The following is a 19328-nucleotide window of genomic DNA, read 5'->3' as shown; positions in this document are numbered from 1 at the left end:
GCATTAAATGATGAGAGAAACACCGGCTGCAGGAAGACCAGCATGTCAGTTTATAAACTCTTATTGTACCTAGATGTGAAAACCACTTACAGAAATTTAGGAGCCGACATCAATGATTTTACTATGGACAAGAGTATTTCTTTCTTAGTATTTCTTACAATGCCAACACACAGAAAGTCCAAATGATATAGAGCGCTACGGCTCCTTATTCATCAAGACTTCTGCGAAAAGAAAATCTATTTTCAACAATTTTAAATTCTAATCAGATTGCATTTTACATAATTCTGTTTTTTGTTTGACACGTGACCTGTCCAGGGTGGACCCCTGCCTTTCACCCAGAGAGACCTGGGATAGGCTCCAGCAGATCCCTGTGACCCTAAATAGGAATAAGTGGGTATAGATGATGGATGAATGTTTTAAGTTTGTGGTTTAGGTTTCAGGAAGGTTTTGCACTATTAACAAATACTGATCCATCTTCTTAACTCTATGAGAAAGCATCAGTGTTTGTCTTACGTTATGCTTAATGAAATGATTTCATTAAGAACACATGTACCCAAAACAACAGAATCAGGGTTTGGGAAGTTTTTTTTGTTGTTGTTGTTGTTGTTTTTTTTTTAATTATTATTCAATTAGGATATACATCTTTTTAAATAATTTTCTTTGATCAGAACACAAACAATGATTGACGTACAAAAATATAAAGAGAATTATGAAGTGCCTCAATGCCACATATACAACAGGAAAATATTTTACAGTAACAAAATCAAGTGTTAGAAAACACAAAAGTATCATGTAAATCCACCAATGTATTAAATTTGACACCCACCAACTTTCATCATTCTCTGACATTTCACAGACCATCGACACATAGAAAATCTCTCCACCATCCTGCCGGTCACTTTACTGTTTTGAATAAAAACCCATTTCAATAACAATTTCCTCATCTCAGATGTTTTCTTTATCTGACCTTTGCATGTTGTCTCTCTTGCTCTTTGGATTGTTACTTACTCTTCCCTTATTAAAACGCCAGTACTGATGCACTGCCTCAGCTTCGTGCCCTCCGCGCCCTTTCTACTCCACACTTACCTGCCGGGTATTTAAAAACCATAAAATAAAATAAGATCGCAAGCTCAAGAGCTCAACTGAAAATCGGGAATACATATTTGCAATGCAATAAAACTGATACCTAAGAAGATTTGAGGTAACGCCTGAAGTTTCAATATTTGCCATATTCAATAATCTAAATGTATACATACGGCAGACACATAAAGAAGTCATGAAAATGCTCATTAAAAATCTATCTTACATCTTCAAAAGGGAAATCTAATGTGGTGTTTATAACATCGGAAAAGTTTCATGCTTTTGTAAATTGCCCAGTGTGGCACTTGATTTCAATTCAAAACACCCAGTTGCACCAGCTATTTGTAAAGTTGAAGCCTTGTAATGACAAAAGTGTTTAGTTGGTTATTAGCTCTGCTGTGTACACACAGTAACTACAGGTGTAGTGTTAACTAGCTGACATTAGCCTGTTAACATGTGGCCTGTTTGGTGTGTCAGGTGAAATATTTCAAATAATAAAATATTTTAAACATCTAACCTGACACTTCAGACTTCAAATTCACTTCCAGTAAAGTAACATCTGCAAACTGCAAATTAGTTACACTTAGTTATCATACTAACCTGACCAATTAACATTAGGTTAGAATAATCTACTAACTACTGCATTAATACTAACATTAACACTGGAAAATGCATATTTTTTTCACTGTAAACAAAATAAAAATCACAAATGATTAGTAGTCAAGCTTAATATATTGTTTGCCCCCCAAAACCAGAATATTTGGACGTTAACTTACAGATTTTAACTTGGCTAGCTTAGTTTTAATGTTGTGATATGATTTAATAAGTCACTAGTTTGATGCTAAGATTAGTTAGAGGTATAGTTTTGTCATATTCAATAACATTTTTCTCCACAAACCCCAGGTGGCTGAGCAGACGGGCTGGAGACTTTCAGCCAGTCGGGAAATACACAGCAAAAGGGAGCGATGGATGAACAATACTAACTCCACCACTTACACAGCTAACAAAGCAAGGAGGAGAAAGTCAGAAGAACAAAAGTTGAAAAGGAGGAGCTGTGATCAGCTCATGTGTGATCATGTAAACACAGTTGCTGCTTTCTGGACGGAGAGACTTCTGGGATTTGAAGGATATAAGGACGGACACAGTTTGCTGTTTTTCTGCTGGACATGTGGGCAAATTGTTTGCTATATTTTCACTCTTCCTGCTCAATATGATGTTTAATTAGGTCATCTATGTGGTAATGGCACATTAGTAAATTACAGGTGCTGAATCAGCTTCTCCACTGACATTCAAATTGCTAGTTTGCACATGTCTGCAGTTGTTCGGTCTTTGGTTATAACAGCTGCAGGGTGCTGAGAGAAGAACTGTGGAGTCCACAAAGACTGCTCTGACCATCTGGATGCTTACATTTTCACTCCACTCAATGAAAATAAATATTTTTGGCCCTGTTTTCCAAAGTGTGAGTGTTTCTGAACACGACTTGCAATGTGGAAGGTCACACACTGGATCCTGACACGTTTCCTTTAGGGGCTTCTTCCAGTGCCCTGCACTAAACTGGGAGACTATAACTTTAACTCAGACACTAAAGTGTTAGATTTATAAATAGCTGGTGCAACCAAAATGAGTTGCCTTTAGTTTTAAAAGGCTAACACTGCATGGAGCAGTATGGGTGAGTGCTGCTGCATCAGAGATAAGATCCACCGTCTGGCAGAATAAAAACACGTGGTTAAACTCACTGAAAAGAACCAGCCCTACACGGACTGACCCCATGTTTAAAGGCCCTGAAAACACACAAGCACATTCTCAATCATCTTGTAACTACAGAGGATGTGGTCCTACACCTAAATAGTCCCGGTAAAGCAGATTAACTGAAATCTGAAGCGTTAAATTCTTAATTAATAACTGAGGATATGTTTGTCCTCAACTTTAACATTGATTGCTCAGCACTTCCTGGACCAAATAAGAACATCTTTACGAAAAAAACATTAATAACTCTGATATTAACATTTAGCTCCACACTTTAAACAAAACTGCAGTGATCCAATGAGGTTTACGTTTCAAATATTCTCAAGGCCGACTTGTGTTATTGTACTGTGATCCTTCTTTTGACTGGACTTCAGTCTTGAGTCCACAGACCACTGTAGGACACCTTGAAATGTGCAGCTAAATTCTTTATCGAACATGATGAGCTAATGTTCTAATGTGCTTTAATTGAAGATGTGAAACAAAAGCAAGTGCTCTGTGTCAGTGTGTGTGGAGTTATTACAAAGAGATCAATCGTTCAAACTATCTTTGGTCCAATTTCTTCAAACGCAGTACCAAAATTCCCCCCTGTGATGTTAAACCCAGCGAGAGGGCTGTGATATATGAAAACAAGTGCAATAAAGCCATATTAAAAAGCTTTGCATTGGTGTGGCTGGGTTTGCGCAGGCTCGGCTGAAATCCATGACACGTGCCATCTTCTCTACACACACAGATACCTACGATCTGATCAGGAGCTTCTCTGAGGTCACAGTCCAACCTGAAGGAGAGCAAAGGCCACCAATTTGTCAACTCTTGTATTAAATAAGACATTAACCATTGAAGTGCAGCTTTAAACTGCCAGGGTACCAACTCCCTTTTTAAAGACTGCATCAGTAGAAAGTCTAAATACACTCAGATCAAATGTCACTAACGGATTCCCAGAGTTCCCTCCATGGCGAGTAAAGATTAACAGAGCAGGTTTTTAGGGGCTCGTGAAGTATTTCCCTTTCATTATCAGCCTTCCAGAAATATTTAACAAGATAATCACCAGGTAGCCCTCTTTGCCCTGCGTGGGCTGGCCTGGTCTGGGCTCTACAGGTCCTCTGTGTAGATGATACAGGGACTAGTGTCCTCACTTGACTCCAGCTGCACCGTCGAGACAAACCAGCGGCGGGAGCTTGTGGGGTTGTAGTTGAGCGTGGTGCGGTAAGTGTTCTTGGCGTGTTTTGGGTAGATGATGGTGGTGCTCTGGTAGCTGATGGGCCTCTGCCGTGGCTCCAGGTACACCTGGGACTTGTAGCTCCTCCAAGTGCAGTTCCGCACTGCCACCACTGTCTCGCTGAAGGAGGTTGCCGTGGGAACGGGGGCACAGTTAACCTGGTCACGGTAATGCTTGTCTGAGTCGTACTTGACCTCCGAGTTGCACCTGGAAAGGAGAAGTTGACAGCTCTTAAGCACACAATGATTAAAAATGATCACTAGGTGGCAGTGTTGACAAGAGATCATTGATCAAAATAAATGAACTAAACTCCTTAGTGTCAACAGGATTGAGCCATTATGTGTCAGGGTTCTCTCACTTGATTTCCTGCTCTGGTTTCGGGTTGACCTCGATGCTTTCTCCGAAGAACACAGGGTACATGCGAGTCTTTGGGTCTGTTCCTGTAGAGTTCAGCAGCAGGTAGGGCAGCTGTGCACAGAAAACACAAGAATCAGAGTGTCACTAAAACAGCCTTGAACTGCCAATGCATCCGTTCAAGGAAGTCCAATAAAAGATCCCAGCATGGTTGGGGTTTCAGCAGAGCCAGCAACCCAAATGAAAAACACTGTTGTCCCCAAATTCCCCAGGAAAGCACAGTCCTCCATCCTCCATCATCGGAACTTGCCTTTTCAGTGGTCCAGCTATTACTTCAACAGCAATTAGACAAGAGGCACAGTGGTCAGGCCAACACTTCCATTTTAATCCAGACAATTACACTGTGTGGGTCCAGCCAAATGAAGTGTTGGTGGTCTGTCTCTCTTTCACAAGCTTTCACCGCAGTTCAGGCTGGATAGACCTGTGTGACCCAGACATAGCCTGTGTGTGTGTGTGTGTGTGTGTGTAGCCTTACAGATTTTGGGGCCTACAGTAGTAGAAATGTGAAATTCACTTCCAAGAAGTTTGTCCCTGTAGCAGCTGGGTAGTCAGGCTAAATGGGGATGATGCTGAAAATGATAATGAGGGGATAGTCAGGGATTCTCTTTTACCCACATGGATGCCAGAGGTCTTATCGGGACTTAGAAGTTGTCTGACAACCAGCCTGTATTCCTACATGTTTTGGCTTTGTCATACTTCTTGGTTCTTGTGAGTTTTTGTGATTTTTGTCGGTTCATATTTTCAAGTGTGGATATGTGAAGGCATCTCTCATGTGCCTCATCAAGCGTGGCCATTGTCACTTCCTGCTTAAGCCACATTCACAGACAAATAACCAAACTGAGACATTCTCTGCTGATCTCTGCAACATAATCTACAGAACAAATCCATTAGCTGACCGGAGTTTAATTGGAGGTGCCAATAATAGTTTTTTTTTTTTTTCAGTCATTCCATGGACTGATTGTTTCAGCTCTAATAGTTTCAGTATCAATAATGTAGTGAGCAGTGCAGGACACAGGAATTTTACTAAATGGTTCAACACCAAATGATTGAAGTTCCCCCATGAGCTGCTGATGACACAAGTTAGACACAATGTGGCCAACTGCATGGACCATGTAGGTCTGTTTGTGTACAGACGCTAAATCTCTGAAGCCCTGAGGGACAAACAGAGCTGCACCAATCAGAAGCACTAATAGTCTCAAGGTTGTAATTGACCATAACTGACCAGTCTGAATCCAGCGGTACCTCAGCCCCGGCTCCTCTCACATTACACCGGAGAGCCTGTCACATGCTGTGGTTTGGCAGCAGTTAAGCCCAAATGCCACCACAGGGGACGGACAAGAACGGGCCAAGGGCAGAGCAGGTCGCTGCGTGAAGCTTGTCTAACCTACACTCTGCGATCATCACCACACACTGCGCTGCAACCGAACTCACGCAGCTGCTAGTTTTACAATGCAGGACTCAAAAAGTATGAATCTGCAGACTGTTCATTTTCTGGAATAAACTGGAATCACTGCAAGTCAACGTGATTGTCTGTCCTGTGCTGCTCCAGCATGGAGAGCATCCCAGGTATTTCTCCACGGTGTGTTCTGGCAACTTCTGCGAAGCAAACACTCAGAAATGGAGGGTAGGTCACCTCCAGGCAGTGGATCACCCAGTATGTACACAAAGCATTACCCCCCCGGAAGCACATTACTGCCCAGGAAAAATAGTCTGCAGCTGAGCAGCCCACACAATGTACAATGCACAATGCAGAGCTGCTGAGAACAACGCCAACTCAAACACACATTTGGTGAAGTGAAGCTTCTGACTTGACTTCCTATGTTTGGATAGACACTGATGTGAGAGCGTCTGTATCAGCAGTGAAGCAGATTTAGAAGAAGTCATAAGATCTGCCTCCTGTCTGGCCTTCTGGTTAATCCACAGACAGTTGATCCACTTCCTTGAACTGACTGTGTACACAACCTTATCCAGCTCTGAAACACTCCACATTGTCACACTTGCTTTTTTCATACATCTAGTCTCCATTTTAAGTTTTCTCATTAGGAGATGCAGTTATACGATACACTTATGACTGTCCTGCATCTGCAAAAATTTGAACCAAGATTGAAAACAGACGGGCCGGGTCAGCGTGGATCCATGTTTAATTTAGAAGTGAGAGGTCATCAAGCACTTATGCAATGGCCCACAGCCACTTTAACAAGCCCCTGCTCCTCAAAATAGAACTTGGAGGATTGTTCTTAGATGGCACACAAAAACAACACAAAAATAGATGTTGAAAGAGAAAAAAATGAGAACATGAATGCCTCCGCTCGTTGTGCTACCAGACGTGTACGGAAACACAAAAAAAAAAAAAAAAAAAAAAAACAAAAACAAAAAAAAAAACATTCTGATGGAAAAATTTGATTCTTTCCATACACACAGGCCCATGGATGGGATTAGAAACACAGGCAATAACAGCCCCTATCAGGTCTGATCTCTAAAAAGAAAACCAGACAATTAGAGGATCTAAATCTTCTTTTTTCAAGCCTCAGCAAAATGTCACACAAACTCCCAGGATGCAGTGCTGCATTTCTGAGGCCTGCTTCAGACACTTTAAAGCCACTCCGACCTGCGCAGACATGCTCTTAAGACTTCTGAATCTGGGAGTGACCTGGAAATTATTTCAATCAAATCTGCCTTGTCATGAGTGACAGACAAGTCACTGCAGAACCTGTCAAGAATGCATTTGTTGTCCAAAAGAGTAGAAAATGGATCAGTTGGAATAAATCTCAGTCTCTATGGAAGCTATTTAAAGCATGATGGTATTTTTAGTTGGACTGGCCTCAGGTAAATACTTACTAACATTGTTATAGGCTGCACTGCCTGGTTCATTAACCCTCATGCACAGTCTAATGTACACCTGTGGAGCAACTGCAGCATCTATGCAATTTCACATAAAACCTGTGCGCTCCAGAGTTCATGTGGACTGGGCTTACTCATGTGGACTGGGCTTACTCAGGTGGACTGGGCTTACCTGTCTGAGCCTGAACTGCAGTAGCTACTAGTATTATTATCAGCAGGGACACAGGTGCCTTACCTTCGATCACTGACACAGCCAAAACAGCAGGATCTGTTTCTAATGCTACCACATCCACACACATGGTGCACTGGGCTTCAGTAAATCAAACAAGACACTCTCCTCCAGATTCCCACATATTTTCAATCTAAGGAATAATTGATTTTTTTATTCATTTTGAGGCTCAGATTAATACATTTGATAGCGTTCTCTGATACCCTGCAACTTTACTTTGATACATCTCGATTTTAGTAACTTAAGCCTGTTGATATTTACAGACTGAGCAGGATACGAGAAGGTCAACACGTAACAAACTAAAGAAATATGAACAAAAGTTAGTCATCACATGATTTTCAAACATCATTACTTAAGTTAACAGCAAGGTAGTCGGACCAGAGTCACAGTAATGTCCCATAAATTAGATGACTGCCTGATATGGAGGTTCCCAAAATGGGGGTTGGGACCACACCAGGGGTTGTCTGTTAACCAGAGGGGCCAGGAAATGAGTCAAAAACATGAAATTCAAATTCTATGAACACAAAAATGATTTTTGTCTCTTTGCTGCTTTTTATCATAAAATATGTTATATGTATGTATTTTACCGAGCAAAGCCTGTTCCCCACGCTGCAACACATGCAACCTGTCCCACATATAGCACTGAACATTCACTTTCAAGGCTCACGGGTTGGGAGGGACTGATTCTCCTTTTTGCGCGTTTCAAGTGGTTCAACAGAGGCCGACACGACAGATCTCAGAGCCAAACTCTTTCCCATGTTAATCCAGCACAGACAACATTTCTACCATCTGTGGAGAGACAAACCAAATCACACCAGTCATCCTCACAATGTACACACCTTCACTCAGATCCATTACTGACTGAAGTGACAAGTGTTATGAGGCATGCTGTCATTTTGCTGGAAGCCCCTGGAATCCTGGCAAGGACCCTTGGGAGTCCCTGGACCCCAGTTTGGAAACCCAACTGGGCCTAATCAACTCACTGACCCTTGTGACAACACGTAGTTAGGGGCCAGGTGCTGCACCACAGTGAAAAGGACGAGTTTTACCGGATTAGTGAGGGCCGGTGGCATCTCCAGCATGAGCGCAGCCTCAGACGTTTGCAACTAAGGAATTCAGAGCCAGAGAGCTTCCAGATGTCGTGTGAGTGGGACTGAAGTGAAATCTGTTTCTGGCCAAAACTAAAACGCTCTCAGATTTTCAGTGTCTTTCACAGCAGCGTCATTATTTGGCCATTAGGTCTTTGTGTCCTTTAATTGAGGGTGTCAATGAGCTGACTGCCTGCAAAAGAGACCGAGTCACCTCTTTCAGGTGACACGTTTGTTTCAGATCATAAGTTTAATGCAGCGATGTGTTTCTTACCAGTTTGCCTTCTCTGCTTTCCTTTTTATAATATCCATGGTGGCTTTCGACGGGCGTCGTGCAGCTGCCGGAGCGCGACTCGATCAGACCCGGGGAGAGTGAGCAGAAGGGCGGACTGGGACTGGGGGGCAACCCCGAATCCGGACTGTCGAGCAGTCCTTCCCGGTTCTTTCCTTTTAGGCTGTCATCCATCGCTTGTAAATGTAGGTGCCCCACCATTGCGGGGACGGCTCAATTCGAGAAGCGCCCTAGACAAAGTCGCACTGAAAAGTTATTTTTTTTCTGATGCGCTCCGAGCTGCTCCTGGGTCGGAAAGAAATAATCTTGGGCCAACTTTTTAAAGATGACTACTGCAAGCAGAGAAGAGGAGAAAAATCAGGAAATGGCATTCAACCATCGCCCATAAAATGTGGACAAAACTCCAGAGTCATATGAGTCAGCCTTTATTTCTCTTCAAACTTTACTGTACCTGCGCGTCGTGAAGTATCCACCTTTACTCCCGAAAGATATTCCAAGTAGGCGTGAAAAAATCAGGATCACACTCTGAAAACTTAAATCTTGACACCGAGCCAACGTTGAACTATTCTTAATTTAAAATGCTAAAGAAAAACGTAGTAGAAATGGCGCAAAAAACCAAAAGTCGACCGTGCGTCTGGCACCGATGTGGATGAGAGCTGCACTACTCTGCTCTGCTGTGGCTGTGTGAGTGTGTTTATGTGTGTGCGCCCTCTCCACTCTGTAGCTCTGTCTTAATGATCCTGCCAGGCTTTTTTTTTTTTTTTTTTTTTTTTTTTGCAACTGGATCCAGTCCAGCCCACATGATCTGGATCACTTCCATGTACAACCGACAGGGGTGAACATGTCCTCGTTGCTCCTGCTGTAGAGTACACTTCAGTTTAAATGCCCCAGAGCAGCGTATCCGGATCACTACCTTGTGGAGCTGCTGATGAATATTTAGAACTACCTGTTAGTTAGTTAGTCATTACATATTAATAATAGCCAGCGCACCAATAGTAGCAAATTATAACAAGAGTGATAAATGGTAAACAGTAAGTTATTTACTTAAGACATTTCACAATGTTGATATCAATTAGCAATTAGCAGTAATTAGTGGTGTTAAGGCTTTAGGATTTCTAATTGATCTATGCAACCATTGGGTCTATTAGGTGAACTTTTAGTATCATTATTAATATATACATATATATATATATATATATATATATATATATATATATATATATATATATATATATATATATATATATTAATAATGTTGATTATCTGACCAAGTCCCACAAAGGTGGAAAGGCCCTAGTGCAAGGCAGCCCTGTCTGAGACTACTGCAACAGAAGGCGCTGACAAAACAACACAAGACCAGAAAATTGATGAAAGAGTAACAATCAGTCCTAACAACATTTAAAGCAGTGAATATTAAAAGAAAACTAAATGTAAGCTCAGAACTAACAAAGGGGTCATTTATCATATAATTTACAGTCCTTTTGAATTGCTCCAGATAGATAAATCCATTTTGATTTCTTTTGCAGATGATTTTGAATAACTAGAGCATAAAACATGAAGGCCTGATATAATGACTGCAAGAACAACTCAGTATGTTCAAAAGGCTTTCATTATGTTTCCTGAAAGAAAGACATTCATCTTACCCTTACAAAAACTCTTACATTAAAAATATATTAGAAAGGAAGAGCAGTGACTGTGTGACTGAGTTTCTATGTCCATGTGTTTGCATTTGTTGTCTGAGACTGTAAAATATTACAGGCAGGTTGTTTTTAAAGTGCACCCAAGAGAGACACTCCACAGCTATACAAAACTGTATCATCTGCGTAAAGATGACTATTAGGTTCAGGTGCATTAATACCTTTCTTAGGTGAACATGTTTTACTCAGGCCTAGAGCATATCTCATGACTACAGAGGATTAGCTGGATAAAGAAAATCCAGAACGTTTTCTAATCAGGAAACATATCCAAATACATTTTCCACAAATAATAAAAAAGTGATCTAGTGTTATTCGTGTGTAAAGCTGCTGTGTGAGAAACCCCCTGATGTCAACCAGCCAGCTGTCTTTGTGGAGAAATTTGTTTTGGTTCAGAAATTATTTAGTGAGTGAAAGGATTATTAAGGCTTACTACAGTTATTTTTCATAAGGCCTGTGTGTGTATATGTCTCAGTAACCATCCTGCCTGGTGTATTTCAGGACTGGGTGGAGATGGGTGGAAACACAGTGCATCCACCAGTTACTAATTGAGTGTATGTTGTAGACACACACACACACACACACACACACAGTAGACAAAACAGACTTCAGTGGGCAAATAAGCAGACAGCAGTCATTACAGCAGGCACAGGAGAAAGAACTGAATGCTTGTTGATGGTTTTCTCCACGTCTGCATTCTCTCTTCGTACAGTTACTCTTACTAACGGCACCTTTGCCAAAAGCAAAATCAGAGCATAAATAAGAGCCAGTGTGGAGCTGCACAGAGCTGACTGTGTGTCTTAAGTAGTTGATTGTATCTTTGATGGTCCAGCAGCTCTCCATGATGATTACCACAGATTGCAGGGAAATCATGCATGATGTTTTTGTTTTGTTTTGTTTTGTTTTTCCAGGTCTCATAAAACACTCAGATAACTTCATGTTCGCCTTTGTTGTCTGGAAGGTGTACTTAATGGCATGCCTGTTAAGCTTGTGCAGCTGTAATCTAGTTTGCTGAGAATTGTTTTCCCTCCTCTGTGTTATTGTTTGGAAGCCACAGCAGGAAGCTGTGGAGTGGCGCTGGGAGTTTTACTGGCGCTCCCAGAGTCAGGTGTGTTTTTGTGTCATCATGTCCATCTTAAAGAGCACATCATGTTGATACTCAGGCATGCGAGGGATTAGTTTGAAGATCTGGTACAGATTAGCAATAAAATACAGAGCCACAGATGATGAGCCTATTTTTTGTTGTAGGCATGTCTGTGTGCATGCCAGTGGGAAGAGTTATTTAGCCTCAGTGAGGGACAACCCTATAAGTTGCAGTCGACTTTTAAAAAACATGATTTAAAGCACTGGGGTTTGGTGGTTAGCACTGTTGCCTCAGAGCAAAATGGTTCTGGGTTTGAATCCTGATCAACCCAGGGGCATTTCTGTCTGGAGTTTGCATGTTCTGCCTGTGCCTGCGTGGGTTTTCTCCAGGTACTCCATCTTCCTCCCACAGTCCAAAGACATTCTTTTTTAGGGCTAGGCTAATTGGTGACTCTAGATTGCACATAGGTGTGAATGTGAGTGCTTATGTGTCAGCCCATTGATAGACTAGTGATCTGTCCAGTCCCTACCCCACCTCCCACTCAGTGTAAACTGGGACTGGCTCCAGCCTCCTATGACCCTGGATGTGCCAGGATAAGTGTTAGGTGATATATGGCTGGATTATTTAAAGCCGGTGACATTTATTTATTTTAATAACTTTGGTGATACCGTAACTTTTTATTTATTGTACCACAGTACCTTATTAATAACGTTTAGTATCAAGTTGATTCCAACGCCTCCTAGAAAACATCCATTGGAGGTTGTCTGGGCACATCCTACCCTCAGGAGACCTAGAAGATGCTGGAGAGATTATATATCTCATTTTGGCCTGACAATGACTTGGGAATGGAAATTGTTGCTAGGGAGAGGGACATCTGGACCACCTCACTGAATCTGCTGTCACTCCTGGATAAATGGTGGAAAGTGGATGGATGGATGGAGTATCAAGTTGTATTTTGTCCAATTCTTTGGACCAAATACCTGAAAAATAATCCATTCCTTTAAGGAAATACTAGTGTATGCTAAATAAAGTTGTCAGGACCCCAATCCATTCATCTTACAGTGCATCTTTGTGAATGGATAAATCTCTGAGGCAACCCTGATAAATATACCCAAAGCTGAGTGCATAGCAAAACATCTTAATCCATAGTCCCAAAAATATGTCTTTTTTACTATGAAGATACTACTGCTGTTTATCAATGAATGAAATATGTGTTTACAAAATATCACCTTATAACCTTCATAGTTATTCAAAGCATGTGCTCGACATCTGTTGGTTTTAACATGCAGTTTTATTTTATATGTTAACATTTCCACTGTTCCATATGACAACATCTGGTTCACATGTGACTCCTTCATTTCACATGCAGAGAGACTCACCTGGGAATCTTTTATGTCTGTTGTATAATTTTCATTGTGTGTGTGTGTGTGTGTGTATGTCAGCGTGTATGACTTTGGGTTTTACTCAATTAGCAAAAAAAAAAACAAAAACTCCTCCTTTAATGTTTTCTCCATGCCTTCTCATCCATCATAGGTTCAGGTACATTAATTATTCTTTGAAACACTGTGATCATTCATTTTGGGTATGTCTCACCATCAAATCCTTCTCATTCATTCTAGAAGAAACTTTGACAATGTACATCATATCTATGACCATTTCATTATTGATGGTCAGTCTGGAATATTATGGAACCATTCGGCAAAACGCTGCCCCTATTATGTGGGAGTTAATGAAGTTCTGCAATCAGGAATCTGCTCCTGAGAGGTTTGTGATTCCAGGCGGCTTTGAGACAGACACCGAGGAGGGAGGACTGCCAAGTCGTCTGCTGATGATTCACTTTTAGTGCTCCATCATCCTTCCCCCTCACAAGGCAAACACAGACACACATGCGTGCATGCATACACACACACACACACACACACACACACACACACACAAACACACACACACACACACACACACACACACCCACACACACACACACACACACACACACACACACACACACACACACACTTGTTTCCATTTCCTGTGGCGATTTTATTTGTTTTCCAGGAGACTTACCTTAACCATAACCTTAACTATAACCACTATACGCTTAACCCTACCCTTAAACCAGGGTGTCATTCTAACATTAAATTATTATTATTTTTTTGAGCAGGAAGGCAGAGACCCAGTTTTTACTCTCCAATTTGAGTAAAACCAAACACACACCTTTAAAAAACATAAGTACACATGCATGTTTGTATGCATATGTAGAAATTCACTCTCTCACAGGCACACACACACACACACACACACACACGCACACACACGCACACACACACCACACACACACACACACACACATTCCTCATCTGCAGAACTTTGGCTCTGTCTCACTGCATTCACATAACGTTGCCAAGCCAGCTGTGCGAACTGGGTCTGGAAAAGAGCAGGGGTAATACAGGTGTGGGTATGTTTGTTTGCATGCAAGAGAGTGAGTGAGACAAACAAACAGAGGTAGATTAATTTCACCTCCATGACCAATTTTTCAAGTCTGCGTTTTAGCGCGAGGTATAGATATTTTCTAGAGGTGTGCAGTGTGCCATGCATGTCGCTGTGTGCACATGCTGTCTGGCTAAGCTCTCAATATAAACAAACCACAGACAGGCCGGTCCCGGCAGGGAGCTTGTTTTGAGATGGCAGGGACGTCACTGTGGTTTCCACACACAACGCTCTTCTTCAGACTCCCAGCCATGAATCTTGTCCATCTTGCAGATAGGTGACCATTCTCCAGTTTGCTTTTCACACAATATACACATAAACACTAGCCACTTGTTCAGCGTTCTCATGTGACCCAAGCACTTCTGCTGTTTTCGGTTTGACCTGTTTGCAAAAGAAGTAGGAACATGCTTTGACTTGATAATGGATGAGCCGGGCAGACATGCCGTCCAGACCACAAAGTTCAATCCATAATGCACCTCACCTCTCTGGAGCCTGGCTGCATCTGGTTTTAATGTGTGGAGACCTGCAACTGCCACTCTATCACCACTAAGCCTCTTTTAAGCCTTTCCCTTCTAATCTCTTTTTCCATAGAGATAGATGGTTCAACACTGTCAACAATCACAACATTACCATTCATAGTAGCTCTGAAAAATACTACTAAATGGCTGCCTATAAAATGGCTCTCATACGAGTATATTGAGAAACCTGTGATGATGCACATTTGATTAATGTAAAGCAAATGACTTGAGGACAACCATAATGTTGCTTTAAAAGTGATGTGTAAATGAGTAATGATCTTCATTATTTTGTTTCTAACATGCATTTGGTGAACTCATACAGTATTTGGTGAACTCATACAGTATTTGGTGAACTCAACCAGTATTTGGTTAACTCATACAGTATTTGGTGAACTCATACAGTATTTGGTGAACTCAACCAGTATTTGGTTAACTCATACAGTATTTGGTTAACTCATACAGTATTTGGTGAACTCAACCAGTATTTGGTTAACTCATACAGTATTTGGTTAACTCAACCAGTATTTGGTTAACTCATACAGTATTTGGTGAACTCAACCAGTATTTGGTTAACTCATACAGTATTTGGTGAACTCAACCAGTATTTGGTTAACTCATACAGTATTTGGTGAACTCAACCAGTATTTGGTTAACTCATACAGTATTTGGTGAACTCATACAGCATTTGGTGAACTCATACAGTATAGTACTTGGTGAACTCATACAATATTTGGTGAGCTCATACAGTATTTGGTGAACTCATATAGTATTTGGTGAACTCAACCAGTATTTGGTGAACTCAACCAGTATTTGGTGAGCTCATACAGTATTTGGTGAGCTCATACAGTATTTGGTGAACTCATACAGTATTTGGTGAACTCACAATATTTGGTGAGCTCATACAGTATTTGGTGAGCTCATACAGTATTTGGAGAACTCATACAGTATTTGGTGAACTCATACAGTATTTGGTGAACTCACTATTTGGTGAGCTCATACAGTATTTGGTGAACTCATACAGCATTTGGTGAACTTATAAAGTATAGTATTTGGTGACCTCATACAGTATTTGGTGAACTCATACAGTATTTGGTGAACTCATACAGCATTTGGTGAACTCATACAGTATTTGGTGAACTCATACAGTATTTGGTGAACTCATACAGTATTTGGTGAACTCATACAGCATTTGGTGAACTCATACAGTATTTGGTGAACTCAAACAGTATTTGGTGAACTCATATAGTATTTGGTGAACTCAACCAGTATTTGGTGAACTCATACAGTATTTGGTGAACTCATACAGTATTTGGTGAACTCAACCAGTATTTGGTTAACTCATACAGTATTTGGTGAACTCATACAGTATTTGGTGAACTCAACCAGTATTTGGTTAACTCATACAGTATTTGGTTAACTCATACAGTATTTGGTGAACTCAACCAGTATTTGGTTAACTCATACAGTATTTGGTTAACTCAACCAGTATTTGGTTAACTCATACAGTATTTGGTGAACTCAACCAGTATTTGGTTAACTCATACAGTATTTGGTGAACTCAACCAGTATTTGGTTAACTCATACAGTATTTGGTGAACTCAACCAGTATTTGGTTAACTCATACAGTATTTGGTGAACTCATACAGCATTTGGTGAACTCATACAGTATAGTACTTGGTGAACTCATACAATATTTGGTGAGCTCATACAGTATTTGGTGAACTCATATAGTATTTGGTGAACTCAACCAGTATTTGGTGAACTCAACCAGTATTTGGTGAGCTCATACAGTATTTGGTGAGCTCATACAGTATTTGGTGAACTCATACAGTATTTGGTGAACTCACAATATTTGGTGAGCTCATACAGTATTTGGTGAGCTCATACAGTATTTGGAGAACTCATACAGTATTTGGTGAACTCATACAGTATTTGGTGAACTCACTATTTGGTGAGCTCATACAGTATTTGGTGAACTCATACAGCATTTGGTGAACTTATAAAGTATAGTATTTGGTGACCTCATACAGTATTTGGTGAACTCATACAGTATTTGGTGAACTCATACAGCATTTGGTGAACTCATACAGTATTTGGTGAACTCATACAGTATTTGGTGAACTCATACAGTATTTGGTGAACTCATACAGTATTTGGTGAACTCATACAGTATTTGGTGAACTCAAACAGTATTTGGTGAACTCATATAGTATTTGGTGAACTCAACCAGTATTTGGTGAACTCAACCAGTATTTGGTGAACTCAACCAGTATTTGGTGAGCTCATACAGTATTTGGTGAGCTCATACAGTATTTGGTGAACTCACAATATTTGGTGAGCTCATACAGTATTTGGTGAGCTCATACAGTATTTGGTGAACTCATACAGTATTTGGTGAACTCATACAGTATTTGGTGAACTCAACCAGTATTTGGTTAACTCATACAGTATTTGGTGAACTCATACAGTATTTGGTGAACTCATACAGCATTTGGTGAACTTATACAGTATAGTATTTGGTGACCTCATACAGTATTTGGTGACCTCATACAGTATTTGGTGAACTCAACCAGTATTTGGTGAACTCATACAGTATTTGGTGAACTCATACAGTATTTGGTGAACTCATACAGTATTTGGTGAACTCATACAGTATAGTATTTGGTGAACTCATACAGTATTTGGTGAACTCATACAGTATTTGGTGAACTCATACAGCATTTGGTGAACTCATACAGTATTTGGTGAACTCATACAGCATTTGGTGAACTCATACAGCATTTGGTGAACTCATACAGTATTTGGTGAACTCATACAGTATTTGGTGAACTCATACAGCATTTGGTGAACTCATACAGTATAGTATTTGGTGAACTCATACAGCATTTGGTGAACTCATACAGTATAGTATTTGGTGAACTCATACAGTATTTGGTGAACTCATACAGCATTTGGTGAACTCATACAGTATAGTATTTGGTGAACTCATACAGCATTTGGTGAACTCATACAGTATAGTATTTGGTGAACTCATACAGCATTTGGTGAACTCATACAGCATTATGACCTGCCACATTTTAGTATTAATTCGATCTAGTCAGGTTTCTGTAGTGAGTGGAAGAAATCCTCTGGCACATACAAATCAGTAGAAACTTACAAGAAAAAAGAAAAAGCTTACTGCATTTATTGTTTATATGCCAAGTATTAGCACACTAATAGCATTTAATAAGCTCTACTGCTGCATGCCGATAAGCATGAACATCTTGGGGTGAGAAAGGTGTTGTTCATATATTTTGATTTATTATAAATCATTGCCATATTGGTTTTTGGACTGAGCTGATGCATTGCAGTTGACTCTGCTCGCTCTGTGACCTCCTTACTGAGACTTCCCTGAGGCTGCACAGCTGTTGGCCTTGCATGCTAGCAGCTCATCCACTCTCAGCTGTAATCAGTGATTCACCTGCCCTTCGCTTCCAACGACATTTTCACTTCCTCACAGTGTTGTGTCAATAGTCAATAGGTAAACACCAGCATGGCTTTTGACATGATTCATGCTGCAGATTTAGTGTATGGATCTTTATCTGTTCATATGTGGATCTATATTCTGCTAAGGTAAATATGTAGGGATCATTTCTACATGTGGAACATCCTCAAAAAATCTTTATGTGCACTTTGTGTGCAGACAGTCAATAGTTAGTCTATGGTGCAAATGAGTCATAGATTTGTTAGACAAATACCAGGGAGCAGGGGCGTCAACAGTGTCCACTCTGAGAAAAGAGAAATGTGGATAGAGGTACAGTATGTGCTTTGTGTCTGTGCATCAATTCTCTGTTATTTATTGATTAAACAAGGTGTACAGGGTTTGCAGGAAATGGGAGAACTGGGCGCAGTAGGGGAGCAAACACAGTCTTGTCAGTGAGCTGAGGAAAACAACAAAGGGTCACAATAGGGGTAGAGGACAGAAGACAAGAGCTGTTTATGTTTCTTGTCCCATTCATCTTCTTTTAGATGCATTTCTCTCTACACTTAGCAAGAAAAGGCCCTTTCCTTTGTCTCACTCTCTGTGCTTTTGAAGCATAAACACAGCCCAATCTCGGGACCTGACAATGGCCCTGCCTGTTTGCTCAGTGTGTTTGCTCGGGCCTGTGGTTTTGGTTTGAGTGTGAACAGCGCGGAGCTCAATGCACCATATCAAATGCAGTGATTTGAGATTGATGTGATGGTGCTCAGTACATCAACATAATATTTATTACTGCTAAATTAGACCAAATGTGATGCAGTCCATCTTGAAGGAAGAACAACAAGCTGGGACTTCCTCTTCAGTGACAGAAGGATTTATTCCCCACAGTATATTTTCAACACAGAGCTTTCTTTCTATGAAGTTGCCTGTGCCCTCGGGGATAGTTTAATCTCTAGGTGGTTGATATAGCAAACTCCCATCTCCATGTGACTTGTGCTTTACTCAGAGTTCATGATTAGTCTCCTGCCAGACTGACAGCACCTCTAGTGCACTGCCATCAAGAAAGGTTATGTTTCCCATGGTGCTTTGTGTTTGACGTCTTGCCTGCAGGGCTATAATGACAAGCATGGACCACCCATGTCTGCTTTGGCCTCAGTTGTTATTGAAGGAATTCCCCCA

At 40.8% G+C, this 19328-nt stretch overlaps 1 protein-coding gene across 1 annotated transcript; it reads right to left on the bottom strand.

The window, feature by feature from the left end:
• Positions 1-594: 594 nt before the first annotated feature.
• Positions 595-9616, bottom strand: rflna (refilin A). The gene is made up of 4 exons (XM_026322418.1): positions 9358-9616; positions 8889-9238; positions 4401-4510; positions 595-4249 (listed from the first exon to the last, which is right to left on the bottom strand). The coding sequence occupies exons 2-4, from the start codon at positions 9105-9107 to the stop codon at positions 3916-3918; spliced, it is 663 nt and encodes a 220-aa protein (XP_026178203.1). The 5' UTR covers positions 9108-9238; positions 9358-9616; the 3' UTR covers positions 595-3915.
• Positions 9617-19328: the final 9712 nt, after the last annotated feature.

The sequence above is a fragment of the Mastacembelus armatus genome, chromosome 9, assembly GCF_900324485.2.
Source record: "Mastacembelus armatus chromosome 9, fMasArm1.2, whole genome shotgun sequence".
Taxonomy (NCBI): Eukaryota; Metazoa; Chordata; class Actinopteri; order Synbranchiformes; family Mastacembelidae; genus Mastacembelus; species Mastacembelus armatus.
This window is presented reverse-complemented; position numbering and strand designations above follow the sequence as displayed.

Coding starts and splice junctions, on each gene's coding strand:
- rflna (XM_026322418.1), bottom strand. CDS start 9,107: ATGGTGGGGCACCTACATTTACAAGCGATGGATGACAGCCTAAAAGGA. Junction 4,511..8,888: donor AAAGCAGAGAAGGCAAACTG/GTAAGAAACACA, acceptor TTCTGTGCACAG/CTGCCCTACCTGCTGCTGAA. Junction 4,250..4,400: donor AAACCAGAGCAGGAAATCAA/GTGAGAGAACCC, acceptor TCTCCTTTCCAG/GTGCAACTCGGAGGTCAAGT.